At 44.6% G+C, this 25,338-nt stretch overlaps 1 protein-coding gene across 1 annotated transcript in view; it reads left to right on the forward strand.

The window, feature by feature from the left end:
- Window positions 1-25,338, forward strand: part of LOC126538417 (RING finger protein 141-like) — a 286,083-nt gene that overhangs the window by 218,668 nt on the left and 42,077 nt on the right. The window contains exons 4-5 of the mRNA XM_050185260.3: window positions 4,522-4,661; window positions 15,821-15,934. Of these exons, the coding sequence (XP_050041217.1) occupies window positions 4,522-4,661; window positions 15,821-15,934 (254 nt within the window). The remainder of the gene's footprint in view (window positions 1-4,521; window positions 4,662-15,820; window positions 15,935-25,338) is intronic.

The raw sequence follows: 25,338 nt of genomic DNA on the forward strand, positions 1-25,338 counted from the left end.
TTTCTTTGGGGCCCCAAAACATTTGGGGCCCCTATTCTAATTTTTAAAATTTTAATTATGGGGTTTTACGTGCCAAAACCACTTTCTGATTATGAGGCATGCCGTAGTGGAGGACTCCAGAAATTTCGACCACCTGGGGTTCTTTAACGTGCACCTAAATATAAGTACACGGGTCTTTTCGCATTTCGCCCCCATCGAAATGCGGCCGCCGTGGCCGGGATGCGATCCCGCGACCTCGTGCTCAGCAGCCTAACACCGTAGCCACTGAGCAAGCACGGTGGGTGGGCCCCTATTCTAAAACTCTCTGTTATTACATTTACCAATCACGCTTTGCCTTCCTTTTTCTTCAGTTACTACTCTAATGGATATGTAAGTAGGCTTCCGAAAAACTGATTTGCTGTATAAGAGATGAAATTTGGGCGAGTTTGTGAGAATGCATACTTGACTTGAAGCGCAGAAAAAACACGGGAACAGATGAAAGAAAAACAGGGCAGGATGAGCACTAACTTCAAACTAAACTTTATTCTCTAAAAACCACGCCTAATTATCTGTTGACACTGGTCAACAGATCATTGCGCAAGCGTGCTCTAAACCCCCTAAAAGGTAGTAAAATTCAATTGTGACACGGCTATACACATAAAAACACAAAAGCCAAAAGCTCTGAGAGTGTAAGAGAGTGTAAGCAAGCTCTCAATCAGGCCGTTATCATGTGGGCACCGATATTGTTGGATTTGCAGCGAAAAACGCCTTGTAGAGATATGCTATTTCACTTGTGTGACGGTTAATGGAGGGCTGGCTGATACACATCAAATTTATATACATATATATATGTTTTTTTTTTAATGTAGAAAGCCTCTACAACCTCCCTAGTGTCCTATCTCATTGCCGAAAGAGGACTGATCTGTCCTGTAAAAAGGGTTTCCATCCGCATTGTCGGCAGTGTTTCTGTTCCTGTGTTTTTTTTTGTTGTTTTTTGTGCTTCAAGTCAAGATGTGATTTGCCATATTCAGTGACCCTGTGCTTCATGCGGTTGATAAGTTCACCCTTGCACTGCGATCTGCTAGGCTTTTGGTTAGCTCAGAGAGTAGAGTGGCTGGCCCAGAAAGGCGTTGGTCCCAGGTTTGAGTCCCTGACCAGGAAGAATTTTTCTTCGACTGCAAAGCTTCTGAGCAACCTGCATGGGTTTCCATAGTAGCTTCATGCTACATTCTGGCTGATGACAATTTTTTCCTTTCGTGAACTTCCTTCACCTGGAGGACGTATGCAGAACTGATTTGCCATACTCTAATGAAGTACTGTTTACACAGGATCATGTGTACTAGTACTCGGGCATCGTTTTCACCGTAACTTCTTGTGATATTTGCAGCACATTGATTATACCTAAAAAAAAAGATAGTGAAGCAGCTTGTCTACTCACTTAGGAGTACTCAAATGCATGAAACTGTTATTGTAAATCCCTCATACAGCGAGCATTTGGATGATATTGCTTGGTGTATCCCCATAAGTAAGGTTAAGCTAATTTAATAAAATCTGTTCAAACAAAAGCAGTTTGCTCTATCTCTCACCAGTATGATTTTCTCTATCCACAGCTCTAGTCACACTCAGTTTAAACCCTCAGCATTGAGATAATAGGTAGTTCAAAACTCCATCCTGTCACACACACCTTTTGATGTTTTCTCATCAACTCGGAGACACACATATTTGCACAAACTAGTTTCTTCACATTCAACTTCTTTTCCTGGTCACCGGATCTTTTAAGGGGGGATGTGGGGGCTCAAAAGGTGAGCATTTGAACCAACATGCTGATTTTAGCAAAATTTAGCAGGATGCTTTGTCTTGTCATTAAAACATGTCGTAGATTTTATTAGCCTAGCACAAATGGGAACAATGTTAAGAATGTTCCATTAAACAAATAAGTGTGTCATCTTAGGAAAACTATGATTTTAAAAATGATCACGATAAATGAACCTTTTCAGAACAAATATCGGCAGGATGTCCTGTATACAGGATCGGCAGCCACTTGCAATTTTATGCTTTTTTGTGTAGAAACCACATCACCGCACCATGTCTTTTTTTGTTGTTACTTTGATCCTGAAATGTATATTATTCAATGAAGTATTCTTTGTGTGAACTGCAGGCACTCTGAGTGTGTCCATCCATTCTTTCGTTTGTCTGTCACTTGAGGTGCTGGGTATACGCTCGATATTGTCGCGGCATTATTCAAGCTCCATCATCCTACTCTCGCCTCTGATTCTCACGTAGTACCTGCACTGAGCCAGAGCGTAGGAAGATCCGGGTATGTCGTCAAACACTGGGCGTTGGTTGCCTCCGCATGAAACGCAAGTTTCCCACCCCGTGCACGCCAACGATGCTTGCCAAGAAGCTCTTGCAAGTCTGCACCTTCATTGAGAAACTTGGACATTGCGTACCTCAGAAGTTTACTTCAGTGGTGCTCGAATTAGTGGTGTACTACTGGTGTACTATTTGGTGCAGAAGAAGAGTAGCGTGTTTGCAGTGATCAGCAGCTAGGCAAGCCCACATTCTTCCTGACCTAGGCATGTCTCAGTGCCACCATGTGTGCCTGCTAGAACTCGGGGAGAGTCCAGGTGCCGGCTGAGGCGCGCTGCTGCCGAGTCGATGCCAGCTGCCTGCAAAATGCTTTGCTTAGCTTCGATTTCCACACTACGTGGGATCTGTATAATTTTTTCTTAATAGAAGCAATTTAAACTCGAGACATCCACAGTCTTGTTCCTTACTAAATTTAAGTTTAAAAACGAACTTACAAACAGTTTTCGTCGTTACAGTTTTTATTTTTCTTAAAGTGCAAATTGACCAAAAGGTTCAAATTGAGAAGAATGAAAGATTTCGACGCAGGCCATTTTATTCTCCAGACAACAACCAAATACCCTCTCCTCCAACTTGCGTAACAGCACTTGCTCCTGTCCCAAAGCTTTTCATCATCGAAGATTTTGGGGTGTGCGTAGTCCACCAGTGCCCTGCCTATCACAATTAACTAGTCCAAAAATCTGGATCAGTACCAAAATTACCAGCACCGACAAAAAACAAAATAAGCCTGGGCAGAAAGGTGCAGCACGTGGGGAGAGTGGAATGTCACAAGTTGCATTTCCACCAATCCTAGCTTCAGTTCCAGTGTCACGGGCAATCTGCACTCACTGGCCAAAAATGTGCCTCTCTTAACTTTTTCTCCCACGTATTTCCATTTTCTCAGCAGCAGGTCCCTCACAAGGTAAAAGCACAAAAAACGAACTTTCTAATGAATGAATTTACTCTTCCTTTCACACTGTACAGCCATATCTTGAAGGAGGCATTCGTAGGCATTTTCAAAAGAAACACATGCCACTGCCATGTAAAGAAAGCCCATTTTCTTATTTTTTATCATGCACATAATAGCCAAACTTGGTGAGGAGCTTCTTTATATACTTGGGAATCCGAAACAAAATTAGAAAATCAGTCTTTCCAGAAAAAATTACAATTTTAGCACTGGCTCCCCTCTTAAGTGGTAGGGCTTGTCTCTTGCTGTTAATGACATGTAACAATGCATTTTGAGTGATTTACTGTTTTTGTTGATAAATACCTTTTTTAACTCATTTAACTTTTTTTGCTTGAGTTGTGAACCCCTTCTTTTCTAATTGATTTGTGTAACCACCCCCACTTCTGCCTTTTATGGGCTGGGATGAGCATGGCCTGGCACTGTATGTGGAGGAGGAGTGAACAGCAGTTTAAAACACTGCTGGTTGATTCCGATCCTGTGAGACCTTGTTCAAGTGCTCCGGCTACTTGTCCATTACTCTGAATTGATGAACAGTAGGGCTCAGTTTGTCACTCTGCAAAGTGGTAGACATGAGTTTGCTGTTTATGATTGATGAAAGCTAGGTCAAGGTACCCCTCTCTGCTAAAATCTTTACTTGCAGCACATAGAATACAGTCTAGAGACTAAGGAAGGACAACACAACATGAGCACCAACTCACAATTGAAAGTTTAATGTTAATAAATCACATACAAATGGAAAAACTGATACATGCACAATCCAATTAGACTAAAGTACCATCCCCCCCAAAGAAACACAAAACATGATAAAGACTCACCAATGATAACATTGCGAGATTCAGTAACTATATGCATCCAGGGAGTTTATTTACTTGCTGTGAAGCACTAGTGAAGCCTCAGTTATGCACTCATTAACACATTTTGTTTCATAAGGTTTGCCTCTTACACGATGCAGTCTTGTTGGTTTGCGCATGTATGAATTTTCCCATTTATATGCCATCTTATTAAGAATAAACTTTCAGTTGTGAGTCAGTGCTCGTGTTGTGGCATTTATCTTTACTCCCTAGTCTGTTTCGTATGCACTTCAAGTAAAGAGGCAAGTACATCGACTCACTTAACTCCTATCTGCTAAGTTGGGAACTCTCACCAGTCAGACTTAAAACGAAGCACAACCATATTTTCTTAAATGGAGAGGTTGTCTGCCGTACGTGCTGATAAGGAGCTCCATGCAGGTTGGCTCGGGTGAAGCTCGGCTTCTGACCTTGCGGCAGTTCTTGCACACATACCACACCATCAAGGCCTACTACTCGGCTGCGGCCTCCTGCGGAGAGTCCCCTCCAGGCAACATGTGTGCCTCCACCTTGTTCACTGGGTGGGTTGTTCTTTCTTTCTGCTACTTCGTCTTTTGGTAGAAAAGGGCAAAAAGAGAAATAAATTATGCTGACCCCTCACACTGCATGTGTCAATGTTATGTGAAGCACTTTGCAGCTGTCTGTCCATACAGTTGAACCAGCTTATAACGATACCGGTTTTAACAATGTTTCAGTCATAACAATGCAACATCAACTTTTGTATGTGTTCTATGGTAAAATAAACTGTTTACTATAATGCTTCCAACCCCCATTATTGGTTCATCATCATCATCAGCCTGGTTACACCCACTGCAGGGCAAATGCCTCTCCCATACTTCTCCGACAACCCCGGTCATGTACTAATTGTGGCCATGTCGTCCCTGCAAACTTCTTAATCTCATCCGCCCACCTAACTTTCTGCCGCCCCCTGCTACGCTTCCCTTCCCTTGAAATCCAGTCCGTAACCCTTAATGACCATCGGTTATCTTCCCTCCTAATTACATGTCCTGCCCATGCCCATCTCTTTTTCTTGATTTCAACTAAGATGTCATTAACTCACGTTTGTTCTCTCACCCAATCTGCTCTTTTCTTATCCCTTAGCGTTACACCCATCATTCTTCTTTCCAAAGCTCGTTGCGTCGTCCTCAATTTAAGTAGAACCCTTTTCGTAAGCCTCCAGGTTTCTGCCTCGTAGGTGAGTACTGGTAAGACACAGCTATTGTACACTTTTCTCTTGAGGGATAATGGCAACCTGCTGTTCATGATCTGAGAATGCCTGCCAAACACACCCCAGCCAATTCTTATTCTTCTGATTATTTCAGTCTCATGATCCGGATCCGCGGTCACTACCTGCCCTAAGTAGATGTATTCCCTTACCACTTCCAGTGCCTCCCTACCTGTCGTAAACTTCTGTTCTCTTCTGAGACTGTTAAACATTACTTTAGTTTTCTGTAGATTAATTTTTATACCCACCCTTCTGCTTTGCCTCTCCAGGTCAGTGAGCATACATTGCAATTGGTCCCCTGAGTTACTAAGCAAGGCAATACCATCAGCCAATCACAAGTTACTAAGGTATTTTCCATTAACTCTATCCCCAATTCTTCCCAATCCAGGTCTCTGAATACCTCCTGTAAACACTCTGTGAATAACATTGGAGAAATTTTATCTCCCTGCCTGACGCCTTTCTTTATTGGGATTTTGTTGCTTTCTTTATGGAGGACTACGGTGGCTGTGGAGCCGCTATAGATATCTTTAAGTATTTTTACATATGGCTCGTCTACACCCTGATTCCGTAATATCTCCATGACTGCTGAGGTTTCCCCTGAATCAAACGCTTTCTCGTAATCAATGAAAGCTATATATAAAGGTTGGTTATATTCCGCACATTTTTCTATCACCTGATTGATAGTGTGAATATGGTCTATTGTTGAGTAGCCTTTACGGAATCCTGCCTGGTCCTTTGCTTGACAGAAGTCTAAGGTTACAACAATTATCGGTTACAATTAAATTTGGCGACTGGATGTGTCTGCCGAAAGGAAGAAGAATGCAAATTCCTCAGGACGGGGTGCTCGAGCCGCTTTGTTACACTAGCCTTCTTGCTGATTGGCACTTTGCTCGGCTCCCTGCCTTCGTCGCATTGTCTTGGACAACAACAAAAACAAGAGAGAGAGAGAGAGAGAGAAGGAAACAGCAACCTGCGCCGCTTTGCCACGCCCGGCTTTGTGCCCCTCCCCTTTCTACCCTCTCGCTAACATTGGAAACGTGGAAGGAAGAGGTCGTGGCACAAAGGCAGGCATGGCGATATGGCTTGCATTTCTTATTTTCCTGGATGTCGCGTTCATTCTCTTTCGGCACAGACACCCAGTAGCCAGATTTAATTTTTATTGGCACAAATGTACCATGGGAGCATTATAATAAACACTTTTCTTTTACTATTGAGCACACAAAAGTTCACAGTGCAGCCGCCGCTCACTTTTACACCTGAGTATTGTCAAAACCAGTAATGCCAAAAGTGGGTTTCAGGGTACTTAATTGGTGCCAAAAAACGTGCACTTGCCAAGAATAAAATAAAAATAAAGAACTGACGTTTCGGGCCCCGTACAGGTACCTTGATCGCAATGAAGATGTAAGCATGGGCGCGCGGCTATTTATGGGTGAGGTGGCGCAGTGTTCGGGTGTATATCTCGGGAAGATTACCCCGCATCCTGTTTATTGTGTGTCTAGTTGATTGGATGTAAAATGATTCTAAAAGCAAACGGGCAGATAAGTGTTTTTCTTTTGCACTGATGGCTGCCGAGTCCCAGTCAGTGATGTGTCCGGTTAGTTCGTGATGTTCCGCGAGGGCGTTCGCGGCTGTGTGGCCCTTGGCCACGTCATTGATGTGTCGTTTCAAGCACCGTTTAAAATTTTCGCTCTCGGCGATGTACGACACGTCCCACTCATTGCAACGTATCTTGTATGTCACTCCCGGGTAGTCCGTGTGTTGCAAAGGGTCTTTTGCGCATACCAGCTGTTGGCCAATTGTTCGGGAAGGCACGGGGGCAATTTGCACACCGTAGCCCTTAAAAATTTGTGCAAGGGCTTCACTTGTTCCCACTGTGGGGGGTACCGCCGCACGCTTCACTGTTTTTTTCGCCGTTTCACGGTGGGGCTTCGCTGCTTTGCGCTCCTGCATTCTGAGCAGTTGTTGAGGGTATCCATTGTTCAACAGGTCCCTTTTCACAACCTGTCTCAGCAGGCATGCAGCGCGCCCTTTGCAGGACTGTCTCCACAATGTCTTTCAGTCGCCTCATTTTCTGGGAAGAACGGGACCTGGTGGTGACAGCTTTCATTGCTTACAGAATAGTTAGTTGTGAAACATATTGCTACAAAGCCGTGTCTATTCTGATCAGGAACAGGCCTACCATGCCATGGCTGTGAAGAGAACAACAACTACATAACTTTGTTCATTCTTGGCAGTGCTATGGTGTGCCTGTAAATGCAACTGTCTGTGGCATTTTCCTTGTCTCTTATTTTTCTGCATAGCAGTGCTGAAATGAAAACAGTTATTCACTTACTGCTTCAGTTCTCCACTGTAATCATACAAGTCAATCAGACCGTAATATCTCCAGTCATAATGTCGACAACACCTGAAAGTGGTTGCTGAAAAGCAGTGTAGGAAGACGACAAAATTTTTGCAACGTTTGCTTGCCCATTGAGCACTCGGTCTTCTTCCCTTTTGGTACACATGTAAAAGATATGTCTTCTAAATAGCGGGAAATGATCAGGCCGAATCCAAAAGAGGGAGGTGTGCTGCTCGAGTGATGACATTGGTTGGCAGAAGTGCATTGGTGGTAAGAAGTGCAAGCAAAGGATAACTGTGCTTTTTGCCACCAATATGACTGGCACAGAGCGCTTGCCAGTTGTCATCGGGAAGGCGCATAAGCCACATTGCTTTAAAAACATCAAAAGCCTTCCTGTCGAGTACAGAGCAAACAGGAAGGCTTGGATAACCTCTGACATTTTTCGAGGCTGGCTGCAGCAGTTAGACCGGCACTTCACGTCTAAGGACCGCAAGGTAATTATGGTTGGTGACAACTGCAGTGCACATAACTGTACAGTCGAACTGAAGAGCGTCAAGGTAGTTTTTTTGCTGCCCAACACTACATGTGCCCTTCAGCCGATAGACCAGGGTATCATTCACTACATGAGGTCGAAGTACTGATAGCGAATGATCATATGCTCAGAAGTTGGAAAGCTGTATGATGTGGACTTACTCGGCGCAGTGCACATCATTGCCCACATGTGGAAAAATACACCTCCGCAAGTTATCGGCAACTGTTTTCGGCACAGCGGTTTTGTGAGGCCCGAGCATGCGGCAGTAGCCGACGAGATGTCAGCAGAGTCCACCGATGATGACTGCCCGACCTTCGATGCTGTCCTTCTCACAGATGTGACCCTTCAGGACTACATCACGATTGATGATTGTGTCGCCATGACTGGTCTCCTGACTGATGAAGAAATTATTAATGATGTCACGGGCGCCCGAGAAGACCATGATTCAGATGAATAATCAATTCAAACAGGTGCAGCCACGACCTCATCGTGAGAAGTCACGGAGGCTCTTCTGATATTGGAGGACGTTTGCCTGAGCACTTCCGGCAGTTTGCGGGCTGTTGGCCACTTGGAAGAGTTAAGAAAAATTGTGATGTCAGCTGGAATCTGCACGAAAAAGCAGACGACTATTGCAAAATACTTCAGTAAATAAAGGTATGCTTCTCCAACTTGATTTTAATGTTGTTTTTCCTGTTCATTCATTAATTCGGCATTCAGATAATTCGGACATTTTTCCCGGTCCCGGGAGATCCGAATTAATGAGCTATTACTGTATATAAATTTAGTCACAATCAATGCAAGGCAAGCAGATGTACGTAATTTGCAAGAATAAAATTTTGCATTTTGCTGATTTTCCTGTCTTTTAAACATTGTTATGAAATGCCGGTTATGGAAAAGGGATTTTACAGCATTTTACAGCATTTTTACAAGATGTCTTTTTAATGTGCCTCATTCAACACCCTTGGTGTGCTGAATGTATTTTTCTCGTGTTAGCAGTATGCCCAATTTTCTAAACAGGTGTTCATTTGGAAAGTGTTATGGTGTTGTGAGACTATTCATTCATGAAGAATTTCATTTTTTGGGCACAGGTGACATCGCTGCCATATGTGCATGTTTGCATGTCACACACAGGCTCTCAATGTTATACCTTCGCAGATTTTATTCCAAACTGTGCAATCTGTGCAGGTGCTTTTCATAATGTAGCCTTTCACAAGCGTGCCTTTACCCATAATACTAAATGTTTTTCAGATTAGTAGATTTTGGCGTGTTTGAAGTTAAAACCTGCCAGCACAAGACCGGCAAACAGCCGCTCCTTTACGCCGCGCATGAGGTGGCTCAGTTTTTTTGCCCCGGGCATATCGGGGTCTGCACAACGAGAAAGACGAGCCATGTCCTTAGCGAACATGGCTACAGTTTCATTCGGCTTTTGAATCAGTGATTCGAGAAGACGCTGCGCGTGGTCTTGCCTTTCAGTGCTCCCAAACCTATGGAGGAACTGGTGGCAGAACTCATCCCAGCTTGGCCAGATTCCCTCGCGATTTACGAACCATGTGCGGGCTCCATCTTCAGGAGAGAAATACACATGGGATAGTTTCTGTCCACCATGCCACTCATTATACTTGGTTACACGCTCATATTCCTCGAGCCAGTCTTCTGCATCCTCGTAGGCATTGCCGTGGAAGCTCACGGGAGATCGAGGAGTCAAAAGAGTCACCTGTGCAGGGCCTGGGTCTGCCATGGCTTGGGCACTCATGGTAACAGGCAAACTTCCTGGTAGGGGACCAAATTCTGGTCTTAGGCCTAGTAGGCAATGGCTGGTGCGATGAACCGGTGTTTCGACACGCGGAAAATGTCCTGGGCTTGATGTAGGGCTGTTGACAGGCGACCCAAACATTTACCCAGCGCCTCCATCAGTGTCACGATTCACAAGCAGCAGGAACTTATAAAAAAAGGGCAGGACACTTTAATTGCAGGCCAACTAAAAAACAATCGTGCAGGGACCTCTTCTTCTCTTTGCGCGAGATCTTTGTGCTCCTCTACGTGCCGCGTACTGGATGTGGCAATATCAAGAAAAAATACTGTTCCCCAATGACAGCTGTCAAGGGTATATATATCTCTAGTTTCTGTAATGCACACACCATCTTCAAGCAATATAGGACTAATTCCATACTAGTTATGAAATTACAATATTTTAGGACCTCAATCCGCCTTTTTCATGTTCCTGTGCTGCCCTCTGACACACGCCGCTGGAAACGTTTTGGAAGGGTGCCGGGGATTTCGCCGGTTGATTTGTGTACCTGTGTCGATGTTGACTGTGCGTCGGTTGTCCGTTTCGTGGATCGCGATTAATTCTTAATGGTTTGGCCAGGGCAGCATGTCGTTCACCCATGGACTATATGCTGGGTGAATAGGCCCGAGTGCGCTGTTGTGGTAACAGCGCGGCCGATAAATGCATGCCGCGTTTAGAGTTCGTTGTCGCTGATGTCTGCGATTACACATCGCTTTTTGTATTCCTTTTACACATTCACTAAACATTTCGCATATTCATGAAGCCTTCGAGCACAGCCTTCCACATTGAATTTGCCAAGGCGGTGCATTTGTTTAGATCTACAGCTTCAGATCGTTGCTAGCTTCGGATATTGTATACAAACGGCGCATCGCTGATGTGAAATAATCTCAAAACGTAGCCAAACATGCATATCTGCGCATATGAGCTGCGTTGTTCCTCCATGAGATGAGTCAATATGAGCGGCCTAGTCACTTAAACAACTGCAACTGTGATCCAGACACATATGTATTGCGGGATGTTACTACTGATTCTCGCTGTTGTTTAACTTCATCATACTTACAGATTGCGGGTGCTATAAAGGATTATTAGAGACAACTGTGCTCGGCATAAGCCCCCACTTATAGGCCGTGTCGTTCTCTAGCGAAAACGCAGATGCCATTGCTGACACCGTTGGCAACTGAGCGAGTTTATGCTGCTTTACGAAATGCACTGTCTCTTCTTTCCCGTTTGACACAGAGGTAAACAGTGCTTCTCTGGAATTAATAAATGTGTCAGCATAACAACGCATACAGACCCACCATCTACGGGAATGCGACCGGCGCATTCGGGAACGTGACAAAAGTACAAGATACTGGCACAGCGCTGTGTCGCCGCTTGCCGCTTATTGTGTACGTGCCGTGCGAAGTGAGGAGTAGTCAAATTGCTACAGGGCCCTAACTTAACTATAAGAGCGGTTTCCTTCGTCCTGACTGCTTATTTTTTTAAGTTCAGCTCCCTCGGTAGTGGGTGCACGAACTCGACGGGGTCAGGCCTAACCCGACGTTCGGTAAACAGGATCAACACTAGTTCAAACTTCATGTGCACGACTTGCGAGGACTGAAACTCGTGCATTTCAACTTCGAAGGCATGTCGACGCATTTTGTGCACGAATAATTATATTTACAAGTGAATGAGCTCCAGCTATCGCATTGTCGGTTCGACTGCTTATCACATAGGGTTCGGTCAAGCTATCATCACGGTCGGCACGCTGATTTTGTCGGTGCCGTCGACACGAAAGTCCGTCGCGCTGTGTGACAACTTGCTCTCGTCGGTTGCGTCGTTGTCAGCATATTACGATAAAATGGTATCAGTAATACAGTGCTGAATAGTCGGCCAATCGTTGGCGTCAGCGTCTTGTCGGTCTCGTATCGACCCAGTGTTACCACGCCTTGAAAAAGTACCTGAAGTCAGGCACGCTCTGCGACCACCACCAACAGTGGGCCGATGCTGTAAGAAGACTGCGTCAGCAACGTGCTTGTGAAGTGTTGCCCGAGTGTAACGCAGGGGTTTATCGGTAAATTCAACAGCCGTCAATGCAAGGCGGCAATTACGTGGTTCACGGTGCAGTTCGGACGAAGCACTGGCCCTTTTCCGTTTCAAAGTGGAGTTGCAGTCTTACGCACGTTTTCGGCACCGTACTGACGTCGGGCTACCAGTGGAGTTCTAACGCGGTACACGGCACAAGTGTTGGCTGCAGTGAGCGTCCGCGCGCATGTCCCTTCCAAAACGTTTCGCGACTAATCCGCTAGGGCAGGGCGCATGCGCCGTCGCGCCCTGAAAGAGGTGGATTAACATTCACAATACATAGTTGCTTGTGTTAAGCCTCACTTTTCCGTGGCTGTCCTTGCAAGACTGAACAATGTCACAAAAAAAAATACAACACTAACAAGCACCATAATTCATTGACCAAAAATATAAAAGTGCAGGCATAAACATAATACCAGAAGACCGGTACAATTCACTCTACAATTTAAAATGCCTGTTCAGGTTCACCCAAAGCAGCTCCCGTATTCTTTTGCTAATTGAAAGTTAACACTTATTACCACTTTCTTTTTGTATCTTGTTGGCAAGTGGCCCTGAACACCAATTACAACTGCAATAACTGCATGTCTTACTCTACTTGTTCCCAAAATTCACTGTGTCTAAAGTAGAATATATCACCAAGTTTCCTGATGACCCTAGAAAAGCATGATGTCCCAACAGCATGCTTAGATGGTCCTTGGACATTACCTGGCCATTGTCAATAGGCATTTGAAGATCACGTGTGACAGTTGATGTAAGTAGAGTTTACAACCCTAAGACAAAATAGTAATCGTATACCATGCACTTAATTCTTGTGTAGAACCAATGGTCAATTTTATTGAGATGTAAACATACATGATGCTGACTTAGTCAATAACATTAGTGTTGTTCAAATTTCTTAATAAGGACTAACTGAACAATAAGCATAACGTAACATGCCAGCTTCTTACCCACTCACAAGCTGCAAAGTGCTGTTTCACTTACGAAGACCTTCTCTTCCTATGCCAGATCATCAGCAAGTCTGCAGTCTGTCGTTACCCACAAAAAACAGCTGCCATCACTTAGTTCCCGCGGCCCATCAATAAGAAGGCATTGTGCAGATTCCTTGAGCTGTGTTCCTATTATAGATGCTTTGTAAGATACTTTTCAAGAATTGCAGAGCCATTTACCCATCTCGCAACATCTGATGTCGACTTTAAATGGGAAACACGCCAAGAAGACACATTTCAGGAGCTGAAACGATGGCTGGAGTCAACACTGGTGCTTCCACACATCAACAAAGACACTGAGATGGAAATCCATACCAACACAAGTAGCGTAGGCCTCAATGCCATGCTTGTTCAATGGAAAGATGAAGTTTAAAGCGTAGTAGCTTACACTAGCCAGTTACACTGTCGAAAGTGGAAGCAAATTATTCTACGATGGAAAAAGAGTGCCTTGTGATCATTCGGCCTATGGCGAAATTCCGGCCTTATATACATATGGTAGGCACTTCAAAGTGGTAGGTTACCACCAGGCCTTTTGTTGGCTGGCAAACCTAAAATATCCTTCCAGTCACCTAGCACGATGGAGTCTCAGACTCCAGGAATTCGACATCACCGTAGGCTATAAGTCTGGACGGAAGCATTTTCGTGCTGACTGTCTGTCGTGCACTCCTATTGACCCACCACCGCGAAGCGTTCCTAGGAACAATAAGAGCAAATGACTTTACCAAACACGAGGAGCTAAGAAGCCTTGCTGAGTACTTGGAAGGCAAGACTGACCTTGTCCCTAAGATATTTAACCGTGAATTACTGTTCTCCTTGCAAAGGAGAGCCTGTCCTGGTGAACATGTCCTGGTGAAGAACTTTTCCCCAGCCCGTATAAACTATCTCCTCGTTGTGCCTGCAGCACTCTGGTCAGAAGTCCTGTACACCCTGCACAACTATCAGACAGCCGGGCACCTCGAGTTTTCCCATACCCTCGCTAGACTACAAGGAAAGTATTATTGGCTGCACCTGATCACCGACATCGCCTGTTATGTCAAGACATGCCGTGACTGCCAACGACGCAAAATACCACCAACAAAGCCAGCGGGATTACTACAGTCAATCGAGCCTCCTTGCCAACTGTTCCAGCAGATTAGGATGGATTTGCTGGGATCCTATCTAACATCAACATACGGAAATAAGTGGATTGTCGTAGCGACAGGCTACCTCACTCGTTTCGCTGAAACTAAAGCTCTCTGAAAGGTAGCGCAGCTGAAGGGACGAAATTCTTCGTCGAGAATATCGTGCTACGACATGATGCCCCAGAAGTCCTCATCACTGACAGAGGGAAGGCCTTTACAGCAGAGCACAGCCAAGCCATTCTGCAATACAGCCAGACAAGCCACAGGAGGACAACTGCCTACCACCCGCAGGCGAATGGTCTTACGGAGTGTCTGAACAAGACCCTCACCGACCTCACCAACATGCTATCAATGTACATCGACCTTGAGCACAAGACGTGGGATGCTATCCTTTCATATGTAACCATGGCTTATAACACGGCAGTGCAAGAAACAATGCAAATCATGCCGTTCAAGCTGCTTATGCACGAAACAATACGACGACTCTTGATGCCATGCTTACCACAAGTGACAGACGAAGAGAATCTTGACATCACCGCCTATCTCGAGGGTGCTGAAGAAGCCCGACAGCTCACCCACATGCGCATCAAGAACCAGCAGAGGACCGACAGCAGGCACTACAATTTTCGACGACGCTATGTGGAATACCAGCCTGGTAACCGTGTTTGGGTCTGGGCTGTAATACGCAGATGATGACCCTACAAGGCCATCTGACGTATTGGCACACTGGACTTTGAGCTCGTGCCAGGCAACATTTAGCAATCGTAGTGGCGCCACACAGAACCTGAAGTTAATTAATTAAGGAAAAATGAGACATCCACCCATTAGTAGCAATTGCTACAAAGGAAACCCATGCCCTCTTTCCCCTGTTAACCTGCAGGAAACAATCGCACGTATGCTTATTTCATAAGATTTACTACCAGAATGCAGCGCTTCGGTCGGCATGGATTAATCCAGCACCATCCATCACCTCACCTCATAGAGATCATGCACATAAGATACATGTGCCTCGCTCTAAAGCACTAACACATTCCCAATCATTTTTACTGAAAACATCCATTGAATGGAATGATCTGCCAGCATCTACTGTTAGCATAAGTAATCCTGCTCAATTTAAAGCTGCTTTAGTTAACTACATCTAAATCATGAAATTTTTTATTTATACATCATGTGACTTTTCCGTTATTGTGTAAACACAATATGTATTTGCAAATTAAGTATGTACGTATATTGATCTATCATTCCTAACTTGTGCATTAAAAAGTGTATCATGAGATTCTTCTGGTGAACTACCATTTCTTTATCCTACCATTATTTTTCTTGTATTATAAAAGTGTTTATTATGATATGTAATTAGTGAACTAACATGATTTTTCATTGCTACTAATAATGTGCCTTTTCTGTATAATCTTATTTGGGAACTCTCTTTGTATGTAGCGTCTTCCCTCTAAAAGTATACTTACTCTGAGGGTACTGTAAATAAAATAAAATAAATAAATAAATCTGTCGAAAATCTGCAGAAAAAGCAACTTGTTGAGTAGATAAGATACCAAACTTAGTCAAACATTTGGTCAATCACTTCTCGGTACTTTTCTTTATTATTTGATGCTACTTCCCTGCCCTAGTGTCCTGGGCACTACCACCACTGATCTGGAGGAGTGCTGCATCTGCATGGAGCACAGGCCAGAAGTGACCCTGCCCTGCACACATAGCTACTGCCTGCAATGCATCGAGCAGTGGTGAGTCGGTGACTGCATCACCAAGCAGCGTGTTTTGCTTTCTCTGCCAGCAGCTGTTGTCAGTTATACGTAACTGGGGAAAGCAGGGCACTATACTTGCATTCTCTGGCAGTGAAGCGAAATCACGCAAAAAAAGTAAGAGCACTTCGTCCCACATTTCTATCTGCTTTGGTTTACGCTGGGGAAAAAGAAAACATAAGCAGCATGTTTACAACAGCAAAATAAGACAAAATGGACCGCTGACTGTTAAATTTGTATTCAGGCAGGAACAGTGCTAAGAACACAAATGACGGCAAAGACCCATAGAAAACAACACGTCATTTTCTGTGTGCCTTTACCTTTGTCCTGACTCTTAGCGCCGCGCCCGCCCAAATATGCACAACCACCTAGCCAATGCTTTCATGTTAAATTTGACTTGCCTTCCTTTCCTGTGTCTGGGAGAATGTCCAACTTTCACCTGTGGACACTATGCTGATTCAGTTCCAAGAAACTGACAGTGTGGTCCAATGCTGCTGAGCTACTTGGCGAGGTAACACATGCAGAGACTCCACCCCTCTATAGCTTTCCCTTCATTGCCACAGAAAGTTGTGCGTAACTATAGTAGTGGTATTTTTGCAGTGACAAATTATTCATGATGTTATACATTGCACAGTAAGCACTAGCTATTCGATTAAATTGTACAGTAAATGCCCACCTAAGTAATTACTTAGACAGTGTGTTACAACTGCAGAGAATAAGTTTGTCAGTACTCCGGGCAAGTAAGTGTGTGCTTAGATATCCAGGAACCCTCTCAACAACTCCGTGCAATGCAGCTATAGATTGCATCAGTCTGCCAGAACAGAGAATTGTCTGCCTCTGATATAGCTTGGTGCAACGCCAACTGTTTCATGGAAGAAGTGTCACACAGAGCTCGTTGTCGTCATTGATGATTGGCTGACATGACAAGCCTTTGCTGCTCAGCACTTAGTTGGTAAGGTAAGCACCAGATTTCGAGATGTCTGTTGGCAGGTTGCAAATAAAGGAGATGTTGCAGTGTTGAGAAACAGAAATCTACTAGGGTTGGGTGAATACTTCATATTTTCAAATATCCGATCGAATGTTAGACTATTCAGTATTTATTTCAGAACAAATATCAATAAGAAAACATACAATTGACAGGTTTGATTTCAGAATAGACATGGCTCATAGCCAAACCATAGCAATAATGAAGCCATGACTGGGTCACGCTGTTGCCAACTGATTGTTAAATTATTGAAGTTTCCAATTCCATATGCTGCCTCGAACAATTTCCAATGCATCACTTTTCTTAGGGTACTTCACAGACTTTTTGGGGGTTACTATCTATTTATTTATGTTTGTATCTAACGGTTTCGGGTCAACCTGGGTTACTGTGTAGTCCATGTTCAAATTGTCAGAGCATTTGGCTGCTGTGCCGAAGGTACACGGTTCGAAACTGACTGTCAGCCGAACTTGAGTTACTGAGTACGTGGCAATATGTACATATGTGCTGCTCTTCAGTGAACCTCTTTCATGCCAACATGGATCCTTGTAGATATGGGACAGGGTGTGTACCGCTTTTCAGTGAAACTCTGATACTTGCTTGGAACACTGGTTATGTGCCCATCATCGGTTTGAGCTGGTCTTCAGTGAACCTTTTTGATGCTGACTTGGGTCACTGGGTATGTGTCAGTAGGTGTGTGCTGCTCTGTAATGACGAAAAAGATGCTTTAAATTTCTCCTGTGCTCGGCGGAATCGAACCCACGTCGCACGAGTACTTTAAGGAAAGCAACCTGACGCCTTACCAGGCTGCACCACAAATGCACTCAGTATGTGCTGCTTTTCAATGAACGTCTTTCACACCAACGCTTTAGCGAGCTGTGCCATGAATGCACAGGGTATGGCCGCTCTTCAATGAACCTCTCGCTAACTTGGGTCACTGAGTAGGTGACACTCAGTGTGTGGTAAGTGAGGAAACATTTCTGATCATTTGCGCACACCGGTGCACCACGCTTTTTGTCTCGGAGGCCATGCACAAATTTCTCAGCAGCGCCACTAGATGGCGCAGCATGTTTAAATAGAAGTGCGAGAGAGGAGCCTGGTTGCTACAAGATGCGTTTCTCAGCGTTCACATGCACCGGCACGCCATACATTTGAGACGCCATGCGCAGGCTTCATGACAGCACCACTAGATGGCACCGAATGTTCTTAGGGAAGCATGAAAGAGAAGTCCCACTGCTCGCACCTCATAGATAACCTTTTCGACGGTGGCAATATCTTTTGTCGCTACACTTATTCAATGCTAAACAGATAACCGTCGATAGTCATTGTTAGGGGTATTCTGCTGAATTTTTTTCTGATATCATTCGCGCACACATCGTTGGAAAACCTGGATTTGGTGCCATTCGGATGTCCTGCGTATCCTCACTTTCCTTGGCGATATCATTTTGGGGTGACCAAACTGCAACTTCAGTCACCAGTGCCTGGTGAAGCAGCGCTGAGAAGGCAACAGCGAAGGCAAACTGCTGCCGTGATGAAAATTTACTGAAACCTTCGTGAGAGGTTTGCTGCTTATCGAGTGGCTCCACATTGGTTGCACCTGAGATAACGCGCACGGAATAAACTGAGCGCTGTAGAACCAGTGTGCAGGTCCATGGGCAACCGAGTTGGATTAGTCAGGAACTACAGTGTGCCTTAAAGGGACCCTGAAACGATTTTGACGATTTTCTACAAACGTACTGAGTCGTTAAAGTAGATCCTTCTGATCATTAATTGACGCATCTAAGTGCTCAGCGTAAAGCGTGTAATTTAGTATAAGGTTTTAAAAATGCACATCGCTGCCGATTGCAGCACACTGCGCAGCGGAATTTTAAGCTGCCCCTACCCATATGACGGAAATCACCCATATGATGTCAGTGGGGTGAGCTATCCGATTGGCTGACCAGGGCGCGTGATCGAGAATTTTTCCAACTTTATGGTAAACAAATGATGTTTGTAATACAGTCGAACCTCGATATAACGAACCTCAATTTAACGAAATTCTCGAAATAACACACTTCTTATTTTTCCCAATATCTGCTGCATTGAAAACCATGTATAAAACCATGTATAGTTTCTCGTGATTTAACGAGGTCACTTTATACTGTACTTCCGATTTAACGAAGTCCTCGCGCATCGCACGCACTTACCAGGAGCCTCCTTGACAGGCAGACGAAAACTTTAGCCGGGCATACAGTGCTTTGCATGCGCCCTTAATGCTAAAATTTTCCCGGTGCGTTTCAGTACGTGGAGCAGAACATGCCGCTGTGCCATCTATCGTGTGCGTATGAAACCCTCAGCGGACGCGCTCCTGTAGTGCTAGCCGGAGTGCTTCAGAAGTTCCGGAACATGTCATGCTATGACGTCACCGGCCTGTTGGAAAGGGAAAGCGCCAACTGGAAGTAAGTTCACGAACAGCGGTCGTTGGGCACGTTTTCTCAGTTGGTTACCGTATTTACACGATTGTAAGTCGACCACTTTTTTTAAATTTGAAAGTCTGAAGTTGGGGGGGGGGGGGGGTCGACTTACAATCGAAACCAAAACATGGCCCCGCCAAAAAAGCGAGACCAATGGGAGCTACAACGTACGTAGTTACAATGTTATGTTTTATCTATGGCCCTACCCGTATCTTTGCGCTATCCCGCATGTTTGTTCGCTTTTCAGAAGGGTTTTTCAACATTTTTGAGAGTTTTACACTGCATGCAACACTCATGGGGGGTGTCAATAGTTGATGGAAGCGCTGCTGTTCACAATTGTGGCGGCACCCTCAGAACGGCGGCGCTTGCGGGGAGTATCGGTAGTTCATGGAAGAGCAGACACCGCTCATGGGTTTCTTTCTCTGTTGAAAGGCATTGGCATTGGTTGGATGCGTTCCATTTGACTGCCAGCTACGTGCTACTTCTATGCTTCCCCAGTCGCCATGAGTGCTCCAGGCCCACTAATCGTTCGGCACTCGTTCACAGCAGCGTTCAAGAGAGCTGCCATCCTTTACGCCGAAGAAACAAATCGCAAATGGGTGGTGCAAGAGTGGCGACTGCAGCGAAGCGAAATTTTCACCTGGGACGGCAAGTGAGAAATTTCCCACGTGCTGGAGGCTGGACGCTTTCCGGAGCTGTAGGCTAAGCTTGCGGCCTACGTCGCTGAAATGCGTGATAGCTATACCGAAGCAAATCATGGATGCGCTGGATCTCTTACGCACGCATGCGGGTGCGCACTTGCGAAAGCAAGCCTTAGCAGCCCTGTCAACCTACGAGCTCCTTATAACCCCGACGCTTATTAAAAAGCGGCAGATGAAGCTGACGGACTTCTTTGCTTCCACCTGAGTTGCATAGACTTGCTCTGTGGGAAGTTAAATTAAATATTCCAGCGTTCATGAATCAACGTCGTCATTGCTTTACTGAGCGCGGTATCATCCGATGGATGCGAGCGTTAAGCGCTCTAATGGTAAGTGGTGGCCTCATGGATCCACCAAGTTAATACTACTTCCAATTTTCTTCGAAAGAATATTCAAGTTGATAGCTCTGGTATGTGCATAATTTTTTTTTCTTTGCGCCACGGGTTGCCATATCTTCGTGAAAGGAATTTTTTGTTTTTTTTAGTGATGACAAATCATGATGATGATGGCACTGATGGCCACATCTAGTGGCAGCTATGAGCACTAGGCGCGGCGCTTGCTGCAGACCTGCTCTTCACCGTACCCGTAATGGAGAAAAATGCATTCGTACCCGCTGGCTATCGGGCATCACACCCTTGGTTGTGTTATTAGTTCCGGGGTTTATTGGCTATATTTGTAATCTTGCTATCTACAAGGTGCCATACGCCAAGAGTGTTCCAAGAACCTGCATCTTTATTTGGACTGCTGAAACATGCGAACCTCGACTTAACGAAACTCGCGATTTAACAAAATTTTGACTGCAAATTGGACTTCGTTATATCGAGGTTCGACTGTAGTTGGAATGTTACTTAATTTGTTTTTATAAAAGGAAAGTAACATAAAGGGAATGCACAAGAACAATTTACACTCAAGTACAACACGTACACTTAAGCACTTCCGGCGCACAGAAAGTGTTGTCTGCTTGTGTTACAACGTGCTCCGTCTTTGACGAGAGCTCTGCCGTCAGTGTCGGTCTGTCTTTTCGCGAGCGCTATGATTTGACTTTGTTGCGTTGTGGACTGCAAACGTAGCGACTGGCGATATGTCAAGCTGCGACATCGTGTCCCCTTGCAAGCCAGTAGACAAGCGGACTGGCTGCAACGCATCGGACTGCCGCTATCCGATTGACGCCAGGATTTGCGCGATTGTGGCCGTCACTTTACACTGGCAGATCACTAACGCAATAGTGTTTCGCGAGTCCGGTGTAAGGGTAAACGCAAGCGCAAGGGAACAAGGCCTGGCCATGTCCCCTTGCGTGTTGTTTCATGGGATGAACAGAAGCGCAAATGTGAATGGTCTGCACGTTGCAGCCACCTGGTGGTATAGAGCTCAACCAGGCACAGTAGCAGTAACAAGATGTGCTCTTCTTTGCTGCTGGTGTAAATTTTTCACAGGAGTGTAATCGTTAACACATTGTTTTTGTAAATGTTTAAAGTGTTTTACACTTGGTCAGAGCAATATTAGCTCTTTCTTTGGCTGGTTAAGCTCTGCGCCAATGGGTGGCTGGACCGCGGAGAGCGATCAGGCAGCTCACGTACGTCTACGCTAAAGTTCCTTCATCAGCTTGAGTTTACGCCTCGAGCCATTAGTCGAAACGCCCAGCTCGCCTGTGGTTACCGGAATACCAGACACGTTCGGCGCTGCGTCAGAATGCTCGCAACGCATGCTGCTTCGATAGCTCTTGCTTGGGTTCGACGGCCCTGCGGCTAGCGGAGAGGTTTTGCGCGGGCGGGGGTGGTCTCCAAAACAACCGAAAGTGGACGATGTGATGTCGCATCGTGATGCAGAACCAGTGAAGGCGCAGCTTAGCCCCGATCGCTCGACAAACGAGTTGAGGAGGAAAAGCATGGCTAGGGAAGAGGGTAACTTGTAATCACTTGTAGCTCCATTAATACGTAACGCTTCACTTAAATTGTGGTGCGAATGTTCTACTTAAGCTGTACCCTACACGTCTACAAAATTTGTCCGAACCGTTTCAGGGGCCCTTTAAGTTTTGTCTGTGTGCTTACTGGACTGAATAAGTTAAGTAGAAAGCACCAAGCCTTAACTGCCGAAACCCCACAGTTGGCACAGTGAAGGTCACATATGACATACGTACATTGTTGTGACATGCGGTGGACAAATGTGCAATGCCCAGTGTACACCATCGTCATTAAATTCAAGTTATAAGGAATCACAACACTGTGCAAAAGTTAGCAAAAAAATTTTCTGTAAGTAAATTTTACTTCAACCCTTCATTGTTTGGTTTTTTCAGAAGTGATGCACCCTCAGTGTTCGGTTTTTTTCCTGCGTATTATAAAAAGAACAAAACTGTTTATGTTTGGTTATTATGCATAAGGGAAAAAGAAACGACACGGATAATGCCAAATACCTTCTTGATATAGTGCTCACATACCTCTCTCCTTTCCCTACCTTCTACCTAGTTTCGTTTTTGTCTACACGCTTCTGCGATGGCACCGCTGTGTCAGGGTCAGAATTGGATGTGGTCGAAGTAGTCTCTTCCTAGGAATACAAGCGGTCATCTTCAGATTCTGAGCTTGGTTCACATCCAGAGTTGGAAGAGCCAATTAATAGTTAAAGGTCCCGCATGAGCACCCATCTCAGAACGACCACTCTTAAGGAAGGAGCACTTTCATGTATTTATACTCAGCTAGACAAAGCAAGGAGAGCAACAGATAAAAGATACCACTGAGGGCAGAGCCATCCTGGAGAAAGCACACCATAGAAAGGAGCACCGGTGTCACTGGAAAGGAGGCGCCCTGTAACGAAGGCAGTGGGCAACAAAAAAAAAAAAAGTTTGGTATCTTCTCATTACTCCTATTAATTTATTTCCTGATTGCCTTTACGCCTGCAATACTGCATGATGGTATGGGCATTCCCTCACTCTTCGTTTCATTTTTGTCTTTACTGATTGCACAAAATAAAAAGCCATACTGCTGGCATGCTTGACTTGGGTATTGAACTAGCATTTTTGCATGAAAATATCTGCATGATAGCAAAGAAAATACCTTACCTGCCATCTACGCAAGTAAGGCGCTCCCTCTCCCCTCGCTCCCTTTTTTTCTTTAGCTTTTTCAACTTCTGGCTATTGTGTCAAGGCTTTATGCAAGGACCACAACTATTCACTTTGAGATATAAATGCCGGTCCCTTATTTTCTATTCACCGGTATGCTTCGTCACTTCGTGCCCAGTTGTGCCTTTATGCGTGTACCACCGTACATGACAATGTTTTGGCCAAGTGCCTTCACAACCGCATGGTCGCTATGCATGATAGTGTCTATAGCAACTGCAGTTTGGTCCATAACAGCAAACGGTAGTTTCATTTTGACTCGTTGCCTGCGTTGGCAGCAAGCCTTCATAACTGGACAGTATTTTTTCTTTGGCATAAAAAGGTTGTTAAAAATGAAAATGCCTCTCTCCTGACGCATCTTGATGATCTAGAAGATCACTCCCATCGTGATAACTTAAGAGGAAGCTTTAGCTCGAGTGCTCCTATCTAAATACATGTAAAAGGAGAATTTGTCTTTCTTGGCAACCGTTGCACCAAATTGCACCTAGGCCTAGCGTCGCAGAGCACACTTGACACAACAACACAACCACACACCACGCTAGCCAAAACGTGGCCTGCGCAAACAAACGAAATGACGCCGCTCCGGAAACTTCGCCGGAGGCGGAAGTGCGGCGATGAACATAGCCAGCGTGGCCAGACCAAATCGGTGTGTGATGGCTAGATTCGGCTAATTGTGGTTCAAAGCGGTGATATGCTTCGGCTGCAAGTCGATTTCCTTCGCAAGGGCGCTGCGCGAGGAGCCAAAGGACCTTCCGTCGCGTCAAAAAGTCAGGAAAATTGGACGGCGGGGGGTTCGAGCGTCCGAAACTTCAGATGTCCTTATACATTGATTCTATGGGGCTCGTGGCAGTGCCGCGAAGACGTCCGAAATATCAGGCATGTCCGAAAATTTAGGCGTCCGAAAATTCAGTCGTTGACTAATTGGCAAAAATCGAACATTTTCAAAAAACGAAACTGTCAAGTTTACAACTCTGTAACCCAGCAACGAAAAATGATAATACAATTCTGTCAATTGCATCGAATAGTACATCTAAAGCGGACAGAATTTATGTGTTACACAGGAATATAAAAAAATTTAGTAATATGGAAATATAGCTTTTGCAGGACCCTTGGAACCAGCGTAACAAACTCACATAAGATGTAAAATTACATATCAAATTTGTCCGCTTTGAATGATGTAATGGATGCTGTTTACAGAACTGCGATACCTTTTCTTGATGCAGAGCTATGAATTTGTAAACTTCGTGTTTCTATATTTTTTAAACTGTCGAATATTTGAAAATGTTTTTAACAAAACGCAAGCCCTAAATCGAAATTCCACTTCCAACAGTCACTAGAATTTAACCTTCTCTCTCAAATGCGACAAATTTCATTAAAATTGGTCCAGGAGTTATCTCAGAAAAACGTTTTTGCGTTTTACATGTATTTGAATAGGCCGCGTTGGAGTTGGGCCCGAGCTAAAGCTTCCTCTTAATATTTTATGGTATTTCTGACAATCCATCAGAAACATCGGTGCAGTCCAACATCGGTGCAGTCCAAAAAATTGCTGCTTGACCTTCATCTTAAGTTTGAGGACCCAGAGAATACGGTATGTAGAGCCCACAGACTTGGCTCCTACACTGCTAATAACAGTCATCCAATTATAATTAAATTTTCTTGCTTTAAACTAAAGGGCAAAATACTGGCACCGAAAATTAACCTGAAATCTGCAGGGGTGTCTGTGGACAATAATTTTTGCCGAGCAACGCTCCAGTCTAGGAAAAAGGTATACTAGAATTTGCTAAGGCAACGGGCCAAGCATACTCACTATAGCTAAACAAGCTATTTTTGAACAAGAAATTCTACATTTGATGTTCTATCATTGATAATGTATGCAAAGCTGGCATGCCACGTGAAGCATGTTCTTCAGTTTGGTCACGTCAAGCTATCAAAGAAAACAGTTCAACATAACCATCACATGCGCAAAGGAATAACAGCATATCAGTTTTTTTCACTAACGTGCAAAGCCTGCTAAATAAATATTCTGCAATGTCCTCACTAACTGATTCGTGGGCTGCTGACATTGTATGTCTCACCTAAATGTAACGCTCTGCTAAGGTAAAGAGCAGCGAAATTTTTTATTGTGATAAACAGTATTCGTGTCA

The sequence above is a fragment of the Dermacentor andersoni genome, chromosome 4, assembly GCF_023375885.2.
Source record: "Dermacentor andersoni chromosome 4, qqDerAnde1_hic_scaffold, whole genome shotgun sequence".
Taxonomy (NCBI): Eukaryota; Metazoa; Arthropoda; class Arachnida; order Ixodida; family Ixodidae; genus Dermacentor; species Dermacentor andersoni.